General features: G+C 43.0%; 1 protein-coding gene and 1 pseudogene across 3 annotated transcripts in view; both read right to left on the bottom strand.

Annotated features, from left to right (window-relative positions):
* Positions 1-22,580, bottom strand: part of PCSK5 (proprotein convertase subtilisin/kexin type 5) — a 417,590-nt gene extending 395,010 nt beyond the window's left edge. For 2 of the 3 annotated variants that reach the window (XM_037495353.2, XM_037495354.2), the window contains exon 1: positions 21,920-22,580. In XM_037495353.2, the coding sequence (XP_037351250.1) occupies positions 21,920-22,111 (192 nt within the window). In that variant the 5' untranslated portion in view covers positions 22,112-22,580. The remainder of the gene's footprint in view (positions 1-21,919) is intronic. The other variant, XM_037495352.2, reaches the window with a different exon arrangement.
* A 462-nt stretch (positions 22,581-23,042) lies between these two features.
* LOC119231398 (proteasome subunit alpha type-4-like) overlaps positions 23,043-23,899 on the bottom strand; it is a 41,493-nt pseudogene continuing 40,636 nt past the window's right edge.

Genomic DNA, 23,899 nt, shown 5'->3' with positions numbered 1-23,899 from the left:
CAACTTACCCCTCATCACACAGTTTAACAAAGCACATAATAGAGTCAGGATCAGTCAAGGAAAGCCAAGTTTAGCTTGCTGGCCTTGGGCACTGAAGTCCTAGGAAAGGCAGCTCCACTACAGGATGGTCATATTTCTACTTGAGAAAGTGACAGCTATCCCTGCTTTCCCCAAAATAGTCTCTTAATCCACCCCTCCCCCCCCACCACCACCAGGAAAGCGTTCTCTAGTTCCAAGGAGCCCATCAAGATGTTCGTGCTGAGACCGTTAGTTTAAGCATTTACCTGATTACTAAACTGCCACCATGGTAGAACTAACTTTCTGTTGTATGAAAGCAAGAAAACTTACCATTTTGTATCAAGATAGTTTAATAAAAAAGGTATGAAAGATTTTCACAGAACAAAAATATTGTCTCCAAAATTGAGTTATTTGTTCAAAAGTCACATACCTAAATGTGCAAACCCCCTTTGATCAATTTTCTCCACACTTGTATTGCTCAAGGAAACACAGGGCTGCATATATACAAAAAAAAAAAAATAGCAAGAATTTGGAAAGAAATACATAGACATCCTTTCCAAAAGTTTCTCTACATTATAAATCAGGCAACTCTCAGGAGTTTCTTTTAAAATCAGAGGTTGAAGACACCAGAACTCAGGTCTTATAGAACACCCGTTCAGTGCCCTATCTGAATCTCTTCTTCCGGGACTTCGGCTACATCTTTACAGGAGGGGATTAGGTTGCTTTATAGGAGGGGTTGCTCGAAATTCTAAAATCCACTGGGTCTCACCACCTGAGGGTAATTAAATTTGGGGAGGCATCATTGAAACTTTCAAAGTCACAAACTGTTAAAGGAGGCATTTCTTTCAAGACAAAGAAATTACCATTAGTTAAAACAACACACACCTACATTCTTCCCTACAATAGGGTACAACCAACTCCAAAGTGATGATATGTGGCCAAAAGGCAGTATCTTAATGGAATGCAGGATCCCCCAGATTCAAGCAGTAAATCTTATGAAACTTCATCATGCTCTCACATCACAGAACCTTTTATGATAACACTTAAGTAAACCCATCTGGTTGAGTTAATAATTAGTTTAAATCTGGACACAAGTTAATGATGCACAGACAAGTCATTCTGGGTACATGATGATACAGCGAATTTGCAACACAATTTACAGATAATATTTTGCACTGCCTTTCTTTTTTTTTATTTCCTACTCTGATTAGGGAACAAGAATTTATTAAAGAGCAAACAGGACCTACGAACAGGACATATACCTCACATACATATAAACACTGAGAGAGAGACAGAGAGATTGAGAGAAAGGATCAAAGGGGGAGAAAACCACTATACTAAGGAATAACATAAGGTTTTAGAGAGACCTCTCAGAGGGTATGACAGACCCCCAGACATTTCTATATTTTAAGGTGATGGATGCAGCAACTTACCCCTCATCACACAGTTTAACAAAGCACATAATAGAGTCAGCAGCAGTCAAGGAAAGCCAAGTTTAGCTTGCTGGCCTTGGGCACTGAAGTCCTGGGAAAGGCAGCTCCACTACAGGGTGCTCATATTTCTACTTGAGAAAGTGTCCAACGTATTACAAAATAAAGAAATGCTACAAATATGTAGCATTTGTACTTAAATGTTTATATGTAATATAAAAATGTAACTATGTTGGGCCTCCCCGGTGGCGCAGCGGTTGAGCGCTGGGTTGCGAAGCTGCCCGCAGCCTCTGCAGTGCTGGTTCGATTCCCGGCTGCTCCCCGGCCACTGGAGGAGGGTCCCACATGGCGCGCAGACCTCTCCTGCCGCCCGCTGCTCCCCTCAGCAGTGTACTTCGGTCCTTCTGCCTGTTCTGTTTCCCACTCTGGCTCTGGTGAATTCTCTCACCCTCCCGCGCTTCTGACTGTACCCAGTTCTTGTATAAATAAATAAATACATCTAAAAAAAAAAAAATAAAATGTAACTATGTTATTTAACAGATAGTTCCAGAAAGACAAAGCTACTATAAGCAGTAACCTGTAGTAATGAGACATGAGATCCAAGTTTCTAAATACACAGTGTATCTCATTGGAGCCAGGGCATAAAATTGTATCTCTAAGATCACTGGGAGATAGTTTGTAAATATGAAACTTGAAGCCAAATGCTATTGCAGTCAGTGTTCCCCATATCTTTTTTCCTGGGTAACATCATAAGGAGTTCACTTAAAGAACTTTAATAAGTTTTTTATGTTATGTGGACAGGGCCTTTCAGTATCAAATACACACAAAAAAATTCAATTATTTGATGCTAAGCATCAATAAATACTTAGACACTCATATTTGTAGCAATACAAAGATCATTCTCTACCTTAAACACAGAGACGTTATTAAGCAAAATCTGACTACTAGATTACTAAATTAAGCTAGAATGAGCAAAATGAAATAGAACTGAAAATGATTCCTGTCTACTGATGGTAATGAAAAGAGAGAAAACTGAGACCTTAGTGGATCTCTGAGGGTGGATTCCTCAAGGAAAGAGAAGCTCTGAGCTCTGGGAGAACAGCCAGCATATCAGGTGCTAAGAAAGAACTGAGCACAGTGGTTGTTCTCAGCCCTGGCTACACAGTGCCGATGACGAATGTCCCTAACCCCTCAAGACTGATCCATCAGAATCACTACAGATACCTTTAAAGGCACTCAGGTGACTGGTCTGTGAGTGAAGAGAACTGGGAATCAGGGAAAGGAAAGGCACACAGGAACAGCTCCAGGAATCTGATCTGCAGGACTGCAAGAGGGCAGAGCTGGTCCATTCTACAAGGGATCTGGTATGGGAGTGGGGAAGAGAGGAGAGTCCAGATAGCAGTCCCTTTCTTGTTCACCAACAGAGTAGAAGAAAATAGCCCTGTAGAGGGAAGGACAATTGAGTGATTGAAGCTATGTCAAGCTAAATTCACGCAATGTTCTGCTCCATAGACTCACATTTTGCCCCCTTGCACTTTATGTAGGTAATTAAACACTACACAATCACCGTTTCTTATCAGGTAGTAAGGAATAGGCCACATCTCTGCTCATAACTGTCTAAAGGCCGTCCTATCCCTTGAAGGAAAATCCAAAGTCCTTAATAGGTATAGCCCAAAAAACTGACAGGTTTGTTCCTCCAAGTGTGGTTCCAGGACATAATGGCTGCCACATAGCCTGAGAGCTTGTGCAGACTCACTGAATCAGAATCTACATTTTAACAAGATCCCCAACTGACTTAACTGCACACTGAAACATGACAGCACAGACCTACAGTAGCTACCTCACCTCTTCTTACCCACCCCATTACCTCTCCAGCCCATCTGCTATTACTCCTTCCTCAAATCTTTTTTCTACTACCCCAGCCCATCTGTAACTACTCCTTCCTCAAATCTTTTTCATGTCACCTTCTCCATGAAAATGTCCCAAGACATTCTGTTTACAACTGAAACAAATTTCCCAGACATTCCTGCTGCTTCCTTACTTTTAGTCTTCCCTCCCACTGTGTGATAGATTGAAAAGTATGGCCACAAATAATTTGCAACTCCTGCCATGGAAGAATGAAGTATCTATCTCTACCTATTGAAATTGGGCTTGGTCATGTAACTTGCTTTGACCTCTGAGTGTTAGTAAATAAGATACACGCAGAACAAAAAGATGTGCATACTGAGGTTACCTCTCCCTGCCCACTGGAATAACATTTTGGCTCTAAGGGAAAAAGAAGCCATAGTCAGACTAGTGGATGATGAGAAACACAAGTCATTTACTCCCATAATCTAAGCCCCAGGAAAGTGAATGAAGACGCCCTAGACCTACCATGACCCCACGTGGGATGAAGAGGCTCCCAGTCAACTCCCAGTCTTATAAGCAATAATGATGATTGGTTCAAGTTAGTTAGTTTTGGGTGATTAGTTTTGAGACAAGCTTGTAGGCTCCTTCTATGAGTTATAAGTCCTAAGAATATAGGGATTTTTGTGCACTGTTGCATTTCCCGGGCTTAGAATTCCTGACACAATGTGGCCATTCTAAAATATTTCCAATGAATGTTGAAGGACAGAATAATAGGAAAAGGAAAACCCACAAGTGAAACAGATAAATGTCAGTGACACCTTTACAGAGTACAAACTAGAAGAAAGACTTTCTAGATCTTAACCATTGTCTCTTCAGAACTAGTGTCAACTAAATTAGATTTTGACTACTTCTGTAACAGCATATTTAAGCAAAAAAAAAAGGCACATGTTCACTTGAAGGGTTTCAAATTTATTTAAAACTGCTCTATTTTCAAGGTGCTTAACTTGTCTAAGATTGCACAACCACATGACCTTCAGAATATTTTTCGTATCATGCTGCATTTATTCTCCTCATTTTAAGTTATTCTGATTTTTAACAACTCACAAATCGGCAAACCAAATCACTGCATGTTACTTCAAACTGTCTTGACAAAAAAGAAAAATCTGCTGCTTTGGATTCATTTCAACATTCGGAAATATAGGCCATAACATCTTGAATCTCAGATGTTCCCTGCTGTGTCCACATCACATAAACCAGTAAGGGCACAGATATCCACATTAGTGAAGTGAATTCTCTAACAACTAAGGCATGACATCCAGTGGTATGGGGCAGCAAATTTAAGTGTAATAATTTTGAAAGCACAGTGTGGTCCTTAGCGAAGGCGCAAGCACATGCTATTGGCAAGCAGAAAGCAAGTATTCTATTGAACAGGTTTTTTTTATGTACACCAGTAATGTGCTATTCTCCTTTGATGGGGAAAAGTAAATGAAACTTACAAGACACTAAGTTCCATCTTCTTGGAAAAGAAAAAAACATCAGTTTTCTAAAGAGACTTTCCAGTCATGACTTGTGGAACAAGTCTCATTCAGAGAGCTGACAAGGCCAGACAGAAGCAAATCTGAGAGCAATTAGGCTTTAGGATCTTCAAGGGTTTCTTTCAGGAAACACAAACCTCTAAACAACACAATCACCCACACATTTGCAAATATCTAATATCTGGTTTTGTTTCTTGAACACATATCATTATCAAGTTTATAATGAGCAAAATGTATACTGGAGGTCACTGAGGTCTTCATATTAACTCACAGGAGTGACTTATTCAGGGTATCACATAATTCTTTCCATCAGGTATACCCCTTCCATCAGGTATCTTAGTCTACAGTGTTTAAGGATAAGGAGAAAGCTCTACTACTTCTGGATTAGTTGGAATAGACAAGGTTCCATGGTGGGAACAAAAGCACCCATGAATCTCCATGACTTAAAACAACAAAAGCTTGTTTCCAGCTCATGTTACATGTTCACTATGCTGGGACTGATGCTTATCTGCCCAAGGCCCCAGGCCAAGGGAGCCTCCACAAGCTTCAGCTTTGCAGGTCACAGGAAACCATGTGCACATGGTTAAGGAAAGGACATGTGTCAGGCCGTGCGTTTTTCTTTGGCCGACTTAAGTTACATGGCCACTCTTTGCACCAGAATTGGAGAAAAACAATCCATATTCTATGGTGAGGAGAACTAGAAATATTCATTACATAGTATTAATGACTGTCACTCTGTCGACTCCCTGCCCTATTTACTCACAGCCTTTTATCCATTTCAGAATATTTTACAAGGTGTTTGACAGCAGGGCTTTCTTCTAGGTGTCAGATAACTAGATAAACTAAACAGAAATCCTGTCTTCATCTGACCCTTTATTTGATTTCTCTACTTTAAAACCAACCCTTGAAAGCTGACTGTTATAGATTTGAAGCATTGGGGGCAGGAAAGTGGGAAGAGAGCACAATGGACCATGGTGGAGGACAGTGGGTGCTTCGGGGGAGAGTGACCACACCTGAGGGGAGAAATCCTAGACTGTCAAAATATTAACAAGGAGGTAAAACAATGGTACTTCTTCAAAAAATATATAGTTATATAAACAATTAGCACATCAATAAAATTGAGACAAAGAGTAAAAAACCTTTCTCGAGGGGATTACTATTTAGCAGGACTACAACAAACAATACGATTTGGATACAAAAAGAAAATGTTAAATGCCATAACAAGATGTACATAAGGTACAATGAGGGTTTAAGACTGTGAAGCTGAAGTCATAAGCAGTTTCACTTAAGGAAATATGATCTGAGAAAGGCTCTAGCAGAACAAATGAGACCTGGACACAAGGCTGTCCAGGCAGAGGAACTACTGTGAGTTGGAGCAGGAAGCAGGACATGGCAGTTCAAGTGCAAACAATGGGAAAATGTTTAGGCCCAATGCTGTCCATAGTGATAAAGAAAGAACAGGGATAGAGAGAGGGTGAAGGAGAGGAAGGGAAAGAGGAGGGACAGGGAGTAGGAGTAACAGCCGTCATAGTAGGAAGGACAGGAGGAGTGGCAGGGGAAGAGGACAAAGAGGTGGAAGAAGAAAAGTCTTTGACCAGTCTGAGTACAGAATAAATTAATCTGCTTTATGTGTCAAGCTTTGAAGGCAAAAACAGTGGGCAAAGACTGCTGCAACAGCCCAAACAAGAAATAACAAAGTCACTACAGAAGACCCATCACAACTGAGAGAAGGGAAGTGTTCTACTCTAGAACCATCCACACCAGGAAAACAGTATTCTCATCTCCCTTTCATCTGACCCAGCAAATATAACTCACCATTCCATCTATCTGCTTGAGTTGGAAGGACTCATTATTTGAGGTTTAGATTTGATAAAAATGAAGAGCTCAGAAGGGGAGACCATCTCAGTCAAGAGAATGGCTGTTGGTCATGTCACCCAACCACAGAACATTCCTTTTTATAATTAAGGAGCATTAACTTCCAGTGGACAATTGCTCTATTTGTCCTGAGTTTATTTCCTAACTCCACGGATATTTCCAGAGCCACTCCTTAAAGACCGAGCTATAATTTACGGCTGTTTGTTCTGGAGTCTGCAATCCCTCGTCTCATGCAGATTTAACTTCAGTGGTTTGACCCTTCCAAGTGGCCATCCTGACAGACCATACCATGAGCCTCTGACCATGACAAGATTCTACTTGCTTGCATCATACAGTGGTTAGGATCTTTAATGTTCACCCAACCTGCTTATTTTCGCTGCTACCTCTGTTACCACGCAAACAGTAACATCCACCTGTGGTCTGCAACCTTGTCTTACACCAATTCCTTCATTGGGGGGATTCTGTGCTGTTCTTCTCAGCACTACAACAGCCACAATACTTTCACTGCCACCACCAGAGAGACGATCCCACCCATCCGGGTTCTTGGGGTTCCCTGGGGGTCATGGAGAAGCCACCAGTCCTGGGATGATCTGGGACTTGGCTCTTGGAGTGGACAACGTCACGCTGTGTACTCTGACTCCCATCCTAAGAATTCTCATGGAAGTGAAAGCCAGAAAGCATGACCCCTACTGACAAACCCAAGGTCTGAAACACTTAAAGATAAGGACTAGGCTATTTCCCAGGAAGCCCTGGACTTTAGAATCCACACACAAATGACTCATCAATCCTAGGTCACTGCTTTTTAATATTCCTTAATAGAGTACACTGTGCACTGGTAAGCTTCCTTATTGACTGGGTAGGACAACTTTATGGAATTTTTCCTCCAGTGCTCAGATTTTTTTCATTTCATATATGCTGCATGTCTGTTAAATATTTTAGGATTCAACCAATATTTAATGATTACTTACATAGAGCAAAACTCCAAGCTACATGCTACAGAATAATAATTAAATCCCCTAGAAGTGTGTGGTGGGGGGGCAGAGAAAACTCTACTAAATTCCCTAGGGCAATTTTGGAGAAAGTACTACAAGGAGTCAAAACCTAAAAACCAGTGATTTCACCTACACCTCTATTTTACCTGCACCTCCATAGTGAGGCATAGTAAAGAAGTGACATGTGAGATGTTCCTACCAAAGAGATAGAGTTTCCTGAAGAGCACTGGGTCAGGTGAATATTACAGCTGGAAAGACTGGCACAGAAATAGGAAAACATTAAATATAATATCTGGGGAAGACAGAAAAGTCCAATTTGGCTGAGTTAAGGGACAGAGCAGGAGTGACAATGGAAAAAATAGGAAGGGGAGGTGGAGGCCTTTAAACACTCAGGGAGGGGCCTCCCTGGAGGTGCAAGGGGTTAAGATACAACCTATGAAGCTATTTGAGCCACTGCAGCAAGAGTTCGATCCCCAGCCAGAGAGCTACCCACATGGCACAGCAGACCCCTCCTGTCTCGCCCGCTGCTCCCCTCAGCAGTGTATTTCAGTCAATCTGTTTGTTCTGTTCCTCACTCTGTCTCTGGTGAATCCTCTCTCACACACCCCCCCACACACCTCTAGACTGTACCCCAGATCTTGTATGCATAAATAGATCTTTAAAAAAAAACAAAAACACCCAGGGAAAGAATCTGCTTAAACACAGTGGGAAAATGGGAATCGTGGGTGGCTTCTCAACAGGGAAATAGCATCACCAAAGTCAAGTTCAACCACTCTGTTAAGTAGAGGTTCATTTAGCATTCTGTTCCTCTGGGGGCCTTTGCACTGAATGTTTCCTCTGGTTGGAACTTACCCGACCCAAGACCTCTGTGTGCTTGGCTCTTTGCTCAACCCTGCTCAAGTGTTTCCTCCTCAATGAGCTCTCCGACCAGTGTTATTTTTTTTTTAAAGATTTATTTATTTTTATACAAGAGCTGGGGTACAGGCCAGAGGCGCAGGAGGGTGAGAGGATTCACCAGAGACGAAGTGGGGAGCAGAACAGGCAGAATGACCGAAATAAACTGCTGAGGGGAGCAACAGGCACTACAGGAGAGGTCTGCTGCTCCATGTGGGGTTCTCACCGGCCGGCCCGGATCAAACCCGCACTGCAGAGGCTGTGGACAGCTTCACAGCGCTGTGCTCAACCCGCTGCGCCACCGGGGAGGCCCATGACCAGTCTTACCTTAAAAAGTTGCCCCACTCTCACTTTTTACTCTACTAACAAATTGTTTTCCAACAGCACATCTTAATTTGGAATTATATTTTTGGTCTCATTACTGGCTTGTAGCTTGTCTTCTCCCACTGTAACATAAGCTCCATGCGAGCAGATCTTCCTTGTGAAAGATAAGTGTAGGAGCATAGTCCCTATTAGAATGACTATCAAACAATAGTCAGTAACTATTGGGTTGTCAGAAAAGTCATGATGCATTTGTGTAGAGAAAACAGAAAAAAAATGTCATGACTCTTCTGATAACCCAATATTTTTTAGTTTTATTGAGATATAATTTGTATATCATACATTTCCCTACTTAAAGTATATTATTCTGGGTTTTTTTTGTTTTGTTTTTTTGTTGTGGTTTTTTTTTTTTTTTTTTTTTGTATAGTTACAGAGCAACTATCACCACTATGGTAGAACATTTTCATCACTCCCAAAAGAAATCTACTAGCATCACTCCTCATCCACCCTCACCCAGCTCGAGGCAGCCACAATCTACCTTCTGTCTCTATAGGTCAGGCTATTCTAGACATTTCATATCTACAAATCACATTAACTGTGGCCTTTAAGAACCTGCTGCTCTCACCTAGCAGTGTTTTCATCATTTTGTAACATGTTATCACGTCATTTCTTTATGTTGCAGAATAATATGCCATTTTAATGATATACTACATTGTATTTATCCATTCCTCAGTTGATAGACATTTGGATTGTTTCTACTTCTTGACACTTTAAAATAATGCTTCCATGAATTTTTATCTGCAACTTTTTGCAGAAACAAATGTTTTCATTTCTCTTGGGCGTATACTTAGGATTATCCTATGACCCAGCAATTCCACTCCTACATTCAACCTTTTGAAGAACTGTCCAACTATTTTTTAAAGTGATTGCACTACTTTACATTTCCGCCAGCAGTATGTGCAGGTTCCAATTCACATCCTTGCCAGCACTAGGGATTATGTATTTTTGATATAGCTATCCCAGTGAGTATGAACTAGTATCTCACTGTAGATTTGATTTACAAATCAATGACTAATGATGGCAAGCATCTTTTCATTGCTTATTGGCCCATCTTTGGATAAATGTCCAGACACCTAGTGGCCATTTCTAATAGGGTTATTTGTTTTTTATTATTAATTTTAGGTGTCATTTATAGATCCTGGATACATATGACATAATTGGCACATATTTTCTCTAATTCTGTGGATTTCCTTTTCACTTTCTTGTAGATGTCCTTCAATAACGATTTTAAATAAAACAATGAATAAAATAAATTCTTTATGACACAGAAACCTTGTGACCAGATCATAAGCACATGGCAATTAGTGGTAGGGCAGGACCTAGAGGACACTTAAATGATGTGTTTTCACCAGCTTGTTTACTGGTTCTCAGCATTGTCTAGCTGGTCCAAAAGCATTGACATCATCCCATATTGAATCAAAGAATGCAGCAATTTGGTCAATTGGTTCATGAGCACTAACCAAATAGAAAGATGCCCCACAGTTAAAAAAAATAATAAGGAAAAAAGGTTTTGCTGGCAGCTAGGCTGTAATAAATCCTAACTGGTCTACAATTTAGTTTTCTCTTGAATAACTCTGAAATTGATGAATGGGGTTCCACAGAGAGGGAAAAAAGGCATTAGTGAAGTTCAACTAGAATAGGCCCAGGGCGAGTAAGCAGTAACTTCTCAACTTACAGTTAAGAGTATTTGCTTATAAGGCTGAAGTCTGGGGATCATCTCCCCTCTCTGCACTACACTCATACCAGCAAGCGCTGTCCAATTTTATTTTGGTTGAGAAACTTCAACCAGTGAAAACAAGGTTCAAGCCTGGGAACATCGATATGGAGAGAACTGGTGTATTTTTACAGCTGGAAGAGCTTCTCAAGAGTAGAAAAATACCAGACCTTTAGTATTTACTGCAAAAAATATCAAACCTTTAGTACTTAGTACAAATAGATATGAGATAGATGATATGCATATACACACACACTGGGAAAGACATCAAGGAAGGACTTGCATTTAATAAATTTTAACTAGCTTCAACATTGGTATGTATCCACAGTATAATTTTCCCAGGACAAAATTAACCTCTTAGATAATGCACAGCAGATTAAACTAGAAATTTAATGCTTTCTTTGTGTTCCTAACCCTAAATTAACAGCCACATTATCATACAAATGCAAATAAGATTAATCTAATATTATACAGAACAATCTAAAATTACTAGAGAGCAATCTATGAATAATTTTAAAACATTTTTCAAAGCATCTATATCCCTATGGCAAAAAAAGTTTAGTAAGGATATATAAAAGACATGTTCAGAATTGCATTATATTATGTAAAATAGTATGTGTAAAGGGCAGAATGCGTGACATATGAATAAATTATTATAATAGGATGGGAAATAGGTTACATGACAACATAAGGTGGTGGTAACCATAAAATGTGATATGGTATGTATTACTTTTAAATCATCCTTAAATACTATTTCTGGTTTCACATTCTCTGTTTATATTCTTCCCTCTATATTCAGCGCTTGATGAAATCTTCAGTTTTTAAATCAAACACGGGAAGGCACATTTGGGAGTTGAAAGCAATCACTCATGTGTCTATCTTTATCCCTTAAGTTGATACAGGACTGTCAGTGCAAATAACAGCACACCAATGTGTAAAGCAGAGATAATACCTAAATTTATCCAAAGAGAATTGAAGTATGGGGCAAACTTCATGTTTATTGGCCTAATGGGAACACCAGCACAAATGACTTGGAATCCTCATCTTATCCAAACTGACAACCCTTCCAATATCCCTGTCTCACAGTTTTTTGACTCCATTCCACCTTCTGGCCTTCCCCTGTTCTCTATCTGGTCAGCATATGGACACCTTGAACCTTATCATCACACAGAATCCTTCAAACTTGGAGCTTACAAAAAAATCCATACCCCCTGGGAGGACTGCCACTTTTTTGCTTCTATCACTCTTATCAAACTGGCCCTGTTTTTATTTTGAAACTATATCCCTACCCTATTCCTTTGTCAACCAGCCTTATTTTGGCCCTAGCACCTTTCTCAAAGCCTGTATACTGTGGTCAGCCGTTTCAAAGATTATTATAATGGTCCCTTGTATTCAGGGACCATTCATCCCCTACCCCACTCCCAGCTTCCCCCAGTTTCTCTGTCCGTTCTCTGTCACCCTATAAATTCTAACACCCTGTTTTATCCTTTTTTAATTGCAGGTTCCTGAGCATCAGTAACAAAAGCAAAAATCATATAGATTTGTTCATTTTCTCACTCATTTAACCTTTTCTAATAAACTCACTGTTTTTTTTGCAATTCTGTTCATAGGCATTAATTATTGACACTTATCAGAAATTCCTAAGGATGTCCCAAATACAGGACACTTGGACATCAGTTTCCCCAGCTCCCCCCGCTCTGTGAGTGGCCTTCACCTCTGAAGTGCTAATGAAAGCCAACTGCCACATGCCCCCATATTTCCCTCCCCAACCTGAATGCCCCTGAACTGTCACTCACCCTTCATTCTTCCTTAGTCTCAAGGCACCAAGATTTCTCTTCCTTTCCAAACCTATTCCTCTTGACATAAGCCATTCTGATTTCAACCCCAAGTCCTTCAATGTCACATATTGTATATACAAAGTGTGGGGACAGAAATAGGAATGAGACACCACCGTTACTCTTAAAAGGAGCTCACCTATTAGTAAAAAGATACACAACTATATACACACAAGCACAGATACACATACAATTAGGGTGACCGTGTCATTTCTTGTCCAAACTCAGACATGTTTGAAAGTTAAAGGGGTATAAAAAATATTCATGGGGGTGAATGATTTACTACAGGTATGAACTAGAACTATCTCTAGCGAAATATGATATATGGTCACTCTAGTGACAAGATAGTATATGCCTTCAATTACACAGTTATTAAAATGTGTCCAAAATTACTTAGTAATATTGGGGAAAGGCCCATAATATAGTGTTAAGATAAAATAGCAGGATGAAAACAGCATGCAGGAATTGAACTTGACTTAGTTAAGAAAAAATATGTGTGTACACACACACACACAGCACATACTGAGCATGTAATATGTGCCATGGACTATTCTAACACTTCTAACTAATTCTCACAACAACCCTATGAAACAAACCTTTCTCACACATGAATAAACTGAGGCACAAAGACCTTAAGACACTTGCCTAGTTGTCCCCCACCGTCCGTCCTTCCAGGAAGTAGCAGTATTAGAATCCCAACCCTTTGAGTTCTAGCCCTTAGACCCTAACTACCCCAGTACATTGACAAGAAAGAGATGACAGCAGAGAACGTAGGCAGATAGGAAAATGTGCAATGAAAAGCGTTTGTACTTACTTCTTCCTGTACTACCATACAGCCCGGCTTCCCCTCCACCTTTCAAGCAAGCACTGGCACCGAGGACACTGGCAACCCCACATCAGACATTTAAGCCATGTTTTAGCTGTCATCTCCTACAGTCTTGCTAAAGCACTGCCCGCTACTGTGCCTCCACTGATGGGGGTGCCCTTTCTTTCTGTTGTGCTATGATTCTGATTTCAAGACACACTTGTCCCTTCATCCACTCTGTACCCTTCACCCCCTCAATAGAGAGATTATTGTAGATTATACTCTCAGCTCTTCTCTCTTTGTGTTTTAACTCTCAGTAATCTCATGCACTCAGAGGATCCACACGTTAAAGTGGATGAGTACCACCTTTGTTCCCATCCTGTTTTCTTCTGCCTACTAGATATTTCTATCTGCAAGTGCTTCTATCTACCAACAATAGTAAGACCAAATCTATCTCTTAGTTCCCCAAATGCTCTGGTGGACAGCCTTAATTCTACAAATGAATTGTAAGGACCACCAAATAGTCTCCTGGTCCTACTGCTATGAACTATGCAGTTATCTTCACCTTCTCTCTCTTCTTCCTCCTCCACTTCCCTTTAGATACCCAAACCACAGTGAATCCACTTCTAAAGAGTTTCCAAATCATTCTCTTCCCATTGTCCCAGCTCCTGTTTTCATTACCATTGCCCTTACCAACACAATTCCTTTCCCCTCCCCCATTTCATTGCATGCACTGACTGAAGCCCAGACAGGACTGAACCAGATAGCACTGTCTGGACCTCCACATTTGTCTTGCTAAACTACAGTTATGGGTAAAATGTCCTAGGCTCTTGAGAGCAAGGCATCGTTTATGTGGTAGACTCGTATGCTTGTTGAATCAACAGATTGTCGTCTCCTTCTCGAGATCGTCACTATAACTCTTTGTGAGGTTGAAATGCCTAGTCAAGGCACTTTTATAACCTCATCTGTCATGGGGTGTTCCCTTGTCCCACATTACCTTTTCATTTGGGTAATTCTTCCTCCCCAGTAGGTGGACTGTCCATCAAAGGCCAACATGCCCCTCATTTTAAGGGTGGACATGTGACCCAGGCTGGTTCATTAAAATATAACCACCTCTATGGACAAATTGGTTGGCCCATGAGAAAGGATATAATCCAATAATGATAAATGGGAATCCTTTTCAGGGGTTAATGTCAATACTGGTTAAGAGAATACTAAAAATCACACTTTCTTTGTCACTTGTGGAAAGGGATTGGCTGAGAATAACTCTAATATGGAGAAAGGAGAAATACCTAACACTGGCACTGCTTCTGGCTTTCAACTAGACAGACCCACAATTACTGTGCTAAAATTCTTGGATCTAAGTGTATTTTAGAATTCATAATTCTTCAGAAAAGTAGAGTGGAGCACATACTGGAGCATTTTAAACACACTTGTACCTAAATCAAGGACAATAATCAAATCCATTAACATCTCTGCAACAACAAAAAATTAGTGTGCCTGATTAATGTCAGTTTACATCAGGATAGGTTTTACCACGACGAAAGTACAGATTAGGTAAGATTTGGTTGCAAAAAGCATTCAGTTTCCTTTTAAAACTGCACCTAAAGGCATGTGAATCTGTTTAAATCAATAGATTCCCTGTTTTCATTTCTGCTTGTTCTTTACTTTTATTTAAGCAATGTGCGCTGGGTTTGACACAGCACCTGAGTCCCATCTGTATTCCTTAAGGGCCTATCTGTATTTCAGCTTCATTTCCCACGTCTAAACATAGCCACAAATTTAAAAGACCATACTTTAATTCTTCAAAAAACCTTGCAACCTCCACATTGCATACGCTTCATAAACTGAAGTTGTCCCATCAAGAGATGCAGAGTCTGAGCTGGTTCATTTGTCAGTCAGTTGCCCCAGCCCTACACTTTTCTCCCTGGCTCCAGGGAAAGTATAGGGGTCATTGTACTCTAATAAAAGAATCAAGGACACTGACTCCTCCCCCTTTACCCAACACCCAGGGACAATCACAAGAATCTAGGAAATCACAAATTGCTCTACTACGAAAACCGCCATTAGCCACAGCATTCTTTCTATTTTCTATTTTTTTTTTTAAATTTATTTATTTATTTATACAAGCACTGGGTACAGTCAAAAGTGCGGGAGGGTGAGAGAATTCACCAGAGCCAGAGCAGAGAGCAGAAAAGGCAGACTGACGAAGTACACTGCTGAGGGGAGCAGCGGGTGGCAGGAGAGGTCTGCGTGCCATGTGGGACCCTCGCCTGGTGGCCGGGGATTGAACTGGAGCTGCAGAGGCTGCGGGCAGCTTCACAACCCAGCGCTCAACCGCTGCGCCACCAGAGAGGCCCTCTTCTATTTTCCTTTGACCAGCCTTTGTGTCTCCTTAAGGCCATTATTGATGGTACAGTGTCTCCTATGCCTTATGTTTACTTACTCATGTTCACTATTAGGGGACCTAATTCACAGCAATGCTGTGTGGTAGGTGGAGCAGGTATTACAGTTTCCTATTTGAAAAATGAGGCACCAAGGGTTAAGTTATTTAATAAAGGAAAAAACCTTGGAGTTTCACTCCAACCTTCTGATTCCCAGTTTTGTTCCTTTCTGGCCACATTTTTTCTCCCAAGATGAACCAAAACTGAAGAGTTTATTGGCAATGATTATTCTTTCTTGGTACCCTTAGATATGTAATCTGTTAGAACTAGTTAGAAGGTTGCAAGAGTAATTTCACTCTAAGCTATGTACAAATTTAACTTTGATAAAACAGTTAATATCCACGTACATATATACACATGTACACGTATATCCTACCCACATATATATCTTCTAGAATGAATTATCTAGAAGCATTCATTTTTACCACCCAGGAAGCCAGACTCAGCCTGCCATGGAATAAAGTTTAAATCAGCACAGTGATAAATAAAGTCCCCAGGCCGAATGATGCCTGCAGATACTACTGAAACCCTGGGGGGAAGCCCAGACACTACTTCACATAACTTGAACCTCAACACAAATGCCCCTCCCTGCCCAGGGGATGTTTGTGGGTCAGGCCTCTCTCCCTTAACCAAAGAATCAGACAAGGCTGGACACTTTCCCAGCATACTACCCTGCTTCTCTGGCTGACCTTTAAGGTTAGGCCCTCTGGATATAAGCTCATGAAAGATAGTGATAAGACAAGTTTTGCTGCCTTTGGACTCACAAAAATGCAGTTTTTCATTTCAAATAGTCCCCCCCAAATCCCAATGGCCAAATACAAGCCATTCCTTGTCTATGAGGTTAATGCAACAGACCCACCGTGATCAGGCCAAGAGTGAATTGTTTTTTCCAGTAAAGGTTCCCCTGCTCATTAGAACAATGCCTGTGAGAGTGGAGAACAGAGGTCGGGCTGAGGTTCTCGGGTAGGAAGAGTTGTCCTGTGCAAAACCAGATGTATCACACAGGAGTCCATCTGGGACTCCCACATCAGTTTGCTTTTCCATTTCCAAAATGCCTAAGGATTTACTCAGGAAGCACAGTCCACACCCATACAATCAACAAACTAGCCAACTCCCCTAATTTCAATGCCACACATATGCACCTAGAACTCACTCTCCACTCTTGATCAACATTTCAAGGTCCCTACATTAATAAAGGTCAAAGTTAACCAAGAGTGGGAGGCCTTCGTGGGCTTCCCCAGGGGAGCAGCAAGGGGTTAAGACACAACCTATGAAGTTATCTGCAGCTACTGCACCACGAGTTCAATCCCTGGCTGGCCAGGGAGCCGCCCACATGGCACAGCAGACCTCCCCTGACTCGCCTGCTGCTCCCTTCAGCAGTGTATTTCACAATCGGCCTGTTCTGCTCTCCACTCTGTCTCTGGTGAATCCTCTCACCCCCACCCCCCCCCACCTTTGGCCTGTACTCCAGTTCTTGTATGCATAAATAATCTTTAACAACAAAATGAAGAGTGGGAGGCCTTTGAGACATTTCTGAACAAGGTTTGCCCTGCTAAGTATCTCTTCATACTGATTTGGAAAACGTTTCTTCTAACTTTCCTCATACAAGTACATTCAGGTTGAGCAAAATATAGATTCAAATAAATTTAATGTAATGTGCCAGTGCAAAAGGCTTTATATAAAATAATCAGTCTTCAGATATTTTCCTTCCTTCTATTTCCTCTCCAGCAAGCTTATCCTATAGTATGTAATGGGCCACAAGTATCAAGGAAAGAGGAGGGCACTGCCATGGGAAATCAGCCAGAATCCAACAGAATACTATTTTAAACCTATTTTAAGTTGTCGGTTGAAATGAAAAACCATGTTCCCTTGTCTACAAAGCTCTTATTTAGCTCTTTTCACTCAGTCATCAAAAATTTATTTTCCTGATCTTCACATTTTGCATCTTCCATTATAAAAATGTCTTCATTCTCCTCATCTAAAGTCTGATTTCAGATTGAAATTCAACAAAACTTCTGCAAGCCTAACTATGTGCTGAGCATTGCATAGTCAATTCACTCTATTATGTAGAGATTTATCATTTTACAGAAGAAGGAATGGGGCCCCACTAAGTTCAATGAATTTCCTGCTTTCACAGACCTCGCAAGTGGTATCTCTGGACTTGGCCTGCTATGTTTTTAGTGGGAACTCCAGGTAAAATATTTCCCTAGTATTTCTCTTTTTTTTTTTTTAAGATTTATCCATTCACACACACAAGAACCGGGGCACAGACCAGATGCGTGGAGGATGAGAGGATTCACCAGAGACAGAGCGGGAACAGAAAAGGCAGACCAGATGAAATACACTGCTGAAGGGAGCAACAGGCAAGACAGGAGAGGTCTGCTGTGCCATGTGGGATTCTCGAACCCGTGCTGCAGAGGCTGTGGACAGCTTCACAGCTGCGCTCAACCGCCTGTGCCACCAGGGGAGGGCCTCCCTAGTATTTCTTGGTTTTGGTTTTATCTTTTTGGAATCTTGCTCAAGATAACTTACATGATTTGGGGAGGGGTATTTGGTACTAATAATCTCATTTTGGAATCAAGAATTATAAGCAGTATCAGAAGGATAAATACAACTATTGTGCCCTGCAAACACACTGCCAACTCTTCCCTCTAGGTTCAAATAACCAGAAATCAATTCCTCCTGGTTAGTAAATTAATCCCAGAAATTCACAATTAACATTACGTCAAGTGTTACGCTTTTTTGCCATTTCTATCCTCTAACCACCACAATGATAGCTCAAAGGGTCAGAACACACATTAGTCAGGGAGATCAAGGCTTCTTCCACACCCCTCCCCACCACGTAGGCTGACAAGCAGGTACACCTGCCCCCAGCCAGCTGAGCAGGTGCTGGTGCTGCTAAACATTAAGAGGGCAAGAAAGAGAACTGAAGGTAAAGGAAGCAGAACATTCTACAGCTGACACTAATATTAAGCAAAATAATCATGCTGATATGACAACTGCTACTAAAAATTATGGCATCATTTCAGAATGTCAAGGTATAGCCATTCACAAAATAAAAACATTATATGAAAGTCTACCAAAAGCTAACACTAGCTCTATAACCAAAGGCAAGAAAATCCTCATTTAGTGTTCCCTTCCGGGAAGTCAAGCATGTCCTTTTTGCCCGTTTGCTTGCTCTTCTGTTATTCTGTACATCCTATCTCTCATGAACAGAAGAGGCACGCCTTAGCTTTTCTACAGAAATCTCCAGGCCAGAAATTTCACCACTGGTGACTTAAAAACGCTAAGCTGCTGTACAAAACATTACACTGAAATTCTAAGTAGCTAGTCAAAACTTCACAACTTTCCAGTGGTACCTTTTCAGTGGTGAAAATTCACTACCTTATTCCCCTAAAATATTCTATAGAAGATAGCAAAATCACCACCAAGACATCAAATGACTTCAGAAACTAATAAAGGTTCAAATCCAATTTGTGACACATGAGATGGACCTCAATCCCAAAAGGTTAAAAACAAGAGAACATTCCAGAGATATTTGCAAATTAGTTACTGCCCTTAACTGAACCACAGCTGGTTTATTGATGAAAAGAAAGAATAACAAAAGGATGTCTAAAGTGTTAAAAGGTCAGAGCAGTAAAGGGTGAATAAGAAATACGTTTGGCCCTTACAGTGCAATGATAAGTGAACTCAACTTACCATCCCAAAGACATAGCATAGGGTTACACTCCTTTGATCTACAGAGGAAATGCTTTACACTGTAAGAATAGCTGATCTTTTTACCCTGGTTATGGCTCATCAATTCAAAGGGTCTCTGTAACCTCTGTAAGCACTAAATTTCCTCTTTGGCATTGTAAAAGGCACAATAAACAGTTTTTGGTGTTGTGGTTTGTAGACATTCTTAGTATGATGTTTTAAATGAAAAAACATAGATCTTTATTAGAAGGCCCTTTGTAAAAGTCAGGTAAGGTTGCAGTACACAGCATCATTGGCTTGTTCAAAGGTAGGAAACAATTTCTCTTCCTCACCCTGGCAAGATCTGCAATATCTAAGTTTTTATTTAGTGAGTTCATTTAGATGCAGGTATGTCTGTTCCTACAAGTCATGAAGTTCCTTGGATCCAAGAAGTCCAAGGCTGTTTGAACTAAGTACTAATTAAGACTGGATATCAGAGTCTACTGAGCCACTAAATCAGAATTCAAGAAAATGGGGCTTTTATTTTCTCATTCCTCTCCCCATGCTGTGGAGGCACTGATTCCCTAAAAAGGCAAGATTCGTGCAAAAATAGGCCTGGAACAGACAGACCTAGGTCTGGTTAAGTCTAGCATGGTGACCCTGTGCAGGTTAACTTCTCCAGGGTCTTAGTTTTCTCCTTGCTGCATAGGAAATATTATCCACCAAAAAAAAAATGGTTGGTTTGCAGGTCATGAAAGTGTAAGTTCAAGAACCTAATCTCCCAACCATGCCAAGTATACAGAAGATGCTCAATGTTAGCTGCACGTGAAAGATGCATCTCCAGAAAGATTATTAACATGACTTTCCTTTGGCCTTCCCAGTTTATGTACTAAGGTCACATGCAGCACCCAACTTTAAGCTCCTTTAATGGAACTCTCTGACAGGTACTCAGACAACAAAATCTGGCTGGCTTCCCTTACTTCCCGCCTGCTGTGTGCATGCATGCTGCAGATGGTACCCTTCTCCTGGTCTCAGTCCTGCACAGGACTCCCTTCTCTGGAACATATCCTCGAGGCTCCTCGCCTCTGAACCCTACAGTACTCCCCAATTCTTTCCTTAAGTGGCAACAGCCGCTCCCCAGGAGGGTGAGCACTGCCTGGCTTGAGCTCCTGGATGTGGAGCTCAACAGCATTAGAAGCCATCTATGCTCTCTTACTCCAGCGGCACCAGCCGGCACTTTACTATCCCTTCACCCCGGCTGGGCAAGCAGGGCACGCGCATTCCGAACAGATACCAAAGCGACGTGCAGTGAGGGCAACCCATCACCTCCCACCCTCGACAGAGCAACGCCAGAGTCTGGCCAACCCCCCACCCTCCATGTCCCGCTAGGCCGAGGAAGCATACGGTAGGGGTTTGGTTATGGGGTGCAGGGGTGCCCTTTCAAGGGCTCGTTTACACAATCATCGCAGAGATCGAAGAAGCCAAGACCATTTAGCCCAGTGATGCTTCCAAATCTGTTGCGCTTTCTGTCATCCCCATAGCACTCAATTTATTGGCATTTTTCACCTGGTAGATTAGCCCTACTGAAAGTTCTGTAGCCCACAAAAACCTTGTGCGCCGCGGCCCGCCCAACTCTTGCCCCCGGGAGCCGCCTCCGGACCCCACACGTCTCTCCCGGGAGAAAATTCGCGGTTTCCCCAGAGCAGAATTGGGTTAGCGGGTCTTGGAAGTTTCCTAGCTTCCCCTCTTACCCACCCCCTCTCCGCCTCCGGAATCCCCTCTCAGATCACGCGCGAGAACAGAAGCCGAGAGGTCTCCCCCAAAAGCTGCGCTCATGCGGGGTCCCAGCCTCCTCTGCCCTCCTTCCACCCAACTCCCCACGCCTTCTGCGCTCCCAGCGCCCCAGGGTTCTTTAGCCCCAAAGAAAACTTCTTTCTGGGCTAAATTCAAGACCAAGCAGGAAAGGCTTTTCCTTCGCCTCCCTCCTATCCCCGCACTCAGAAACCTTAAGAAGCTGGCACCAGGTGCGCACTCACCCCCTACACCCCCAGAGAGCTCAAGTGATCAGCACTTTCCTCGTTAGGTCAGATTGGATCTGGAACCACCGCGGGGGCAGGCACACTCTGGCTTTTTCCACAGACCCTACCTGTCCCTCGTGGCTTGCAAAACCAAAACAAAACATAAGTAAAACACAAACCCCAGCAACTTTGGGGAGCGGTGTGTGCGTGTGCGTGTGCGTGTGTGTGTGTGCGCGCGCGCGCGCGTGTAAGAGACAGAGAGAGATACAGAGGGAGACAGAGATAGAGGCAGAGACTGAGAGAGACAGAGAGGGCAACAGCTGCCAGAGCACATCTGGAAGAGGGGGAGGGGGGAAACTGACGAGGAGGGGGACAAGAAACGCGAGGTGGTGGGGGGCGCCCCTCCTCCTCCTCCGGCAGCTTCAGGGCCAAGGGTCGAGTCGGCGTGTTGTTACCTGTCCTATATTGATGAATCCGTATTTGCTGGCGATGCGGTTGGCCTCCGGGAAGCCGCCGGTAATTTTGACTGCCCAGTGGTTGGTGTAGACGCGCGTCCGGCACACCGGGAGCAGGCAGCCCCCGAGCAGCGCCAGCAAGCACAGCAGATCCAGCCGTCCCGGGCAGCCACAGCGGTTCCCCCAGCCCATGGCCCCGGCGCTTTGCAGCCTCCCTCGCCTGTTCGCTGGCTCGGCGCACTCCGCGGCGCGCACAACTAACTTCTCCGGCCTGGGCAGCCCGGGCGCGCAGCCCCCCGCCGCGGCGGTTCGCAGTCCTGGGCTATGGGCAGCGGGAGGCGAGCTCCGGCCCCTAGACCATCCCTGGGGCTGCGGGGACTTGTGTTCCTGCTCTCTCGGCCCGTGGGGCGGTCGGCGGGCGCTCCCCGGCTCGGGTTCCAGGCGCGGCGGAGTGGGGCGGGCGCCCTCCCCCAGTCGGGGCTTGCCAGTCTCGGCTGTCGGACTCACCGACTCGCCCTCTCGGCTCTCCGAGCCCCCGAGCGCGGCGGAGGCGCGGGTGCAAGCAGCGGCCGGGCGCCCCCTCTGCTGGCCCGGACTCCAAGCGCTCGCTCGCTAGTTCCCAGCGCTCCCTCCGGCTCCGAGCCGCGCGAGAGGCGTGTGAGTGGCAATGGCAGCAGCGCCTGCTCTGCATAAATGACTCCCCCCGCCCCCCTTAACAACCCTCCTTTTCCCAATTCTCCCTCCTCCCTCCCACCTCCGCCCTCCCGAAAACTGCTGCTGCCTGGCGTCCAGCAGGCCCTAGCGCCGCCGGGTTCTCCAGGCTGTAACCTCAGGGTCTCGGGCTCCAAAAGCGAATCTTTCCAAAGGCCTGAAAAAGCGCCCACGTTGTGGTTTTCCTTATTTCCTCCTCCTCTTCTCCCCTGTGTCTTTATTAAGTTGCCGTCACTTGCCAAAGACTAAAGAGATTTGCTCGCTAGTGCGAGTCAAGCGCCCCAAGATTCATTCATCCTCGCGCCGAACCTCCTTAAACTACTAAGTATTTAAGGAGGTCACTCGCGTGTCATTGCCAAACAAATAATCCGAGATTTTCACTTCGTTAATGCTTCTTGCTTTCCTCGACTGTTTATTTTACACTTTCTGCTGCCGGGAGAAACTGCCACACAAGACGGTAAGGCGCATCGACTCTTGCAAAAGCCGAGCACCGCGGCTCCCAAGCCAAATCTGCCGCCTGACCACTTTCGAAATCTGTGCATCGGGTTTTAGGCTGTGCTACCAGCGAGTAGAAGTCCAGCTGTGGGGCTGAGGAAGGATGTTTCTGCGAATATTTGATATAAAGGTGGATGAGGATATTGAGCCAAGTGGAACTCCATTCATGTGTAGCATCCAGTCTAATGAGGTCTTCTTTTTTTTTCCACCAGGGGGAAAAAAAAATGGTAACTTTTCAGAAGCAAGGCCCTATAACACCGAGGGACTTCAATATAAAAAGGACCACAGAGGAAGTTGAGATGAAACTTGTGGCTGTGCCGCCTTCATTACTGATTGGTGCACTGTGACTGCAGCAGGCTGACGGTGAAATTAACCCTCTTTTCCTGGACAACCTCCCTGCCTTTTTGGGAACACTGTGTTTTCTTGTGAAAAGAATATTAACCTCAATGAAATGATTCAAGTCATCTTAAAAGTACTCCCTCTAATCCTAACTCCTTCCCACATTTCTGCTCTTCTTTGCCCATCCCTCCTTCTTTTTAAGCATGGATGAAATGTTTTTGAAATCGACAAGTTCACCACATCTATATCTTTGGGCCAGGACATCTTTCTTCAACCAAAGCTCCACTTTTTCAGTTTTTTACCCCATGCCTGGAATCAGATCTGCAAATTCAGAATTCATAAAGTTCATTAAACTGGTAAGGATTAATTCATAGCTCATAAAAATTAGCATTTTAAAATACTTCACACATTATAGAAGGTTTGCTATGTTATATA

Source organism: Talpa occidentalis, unplaced genomic scaffold, assembly GCF_014898055.3.
Source record: "Talpa occidentalis isolate TD23 unplaced genomic scaffold, MPIMG_talOcc4v2.1 talOcc4.7, whole genome shotgun sequence".
NCBI lineage: Eukaryota > Metazoa > Chordata > Mammalia > Eulipotyphla > Talpidae > Talpa > Talpa occidentalis.
The sequence above is the reverse complement of the archived record's forward strand: the minus strand, read 5'-3'. Positions and strand labels throughout refer to the sequence as shown.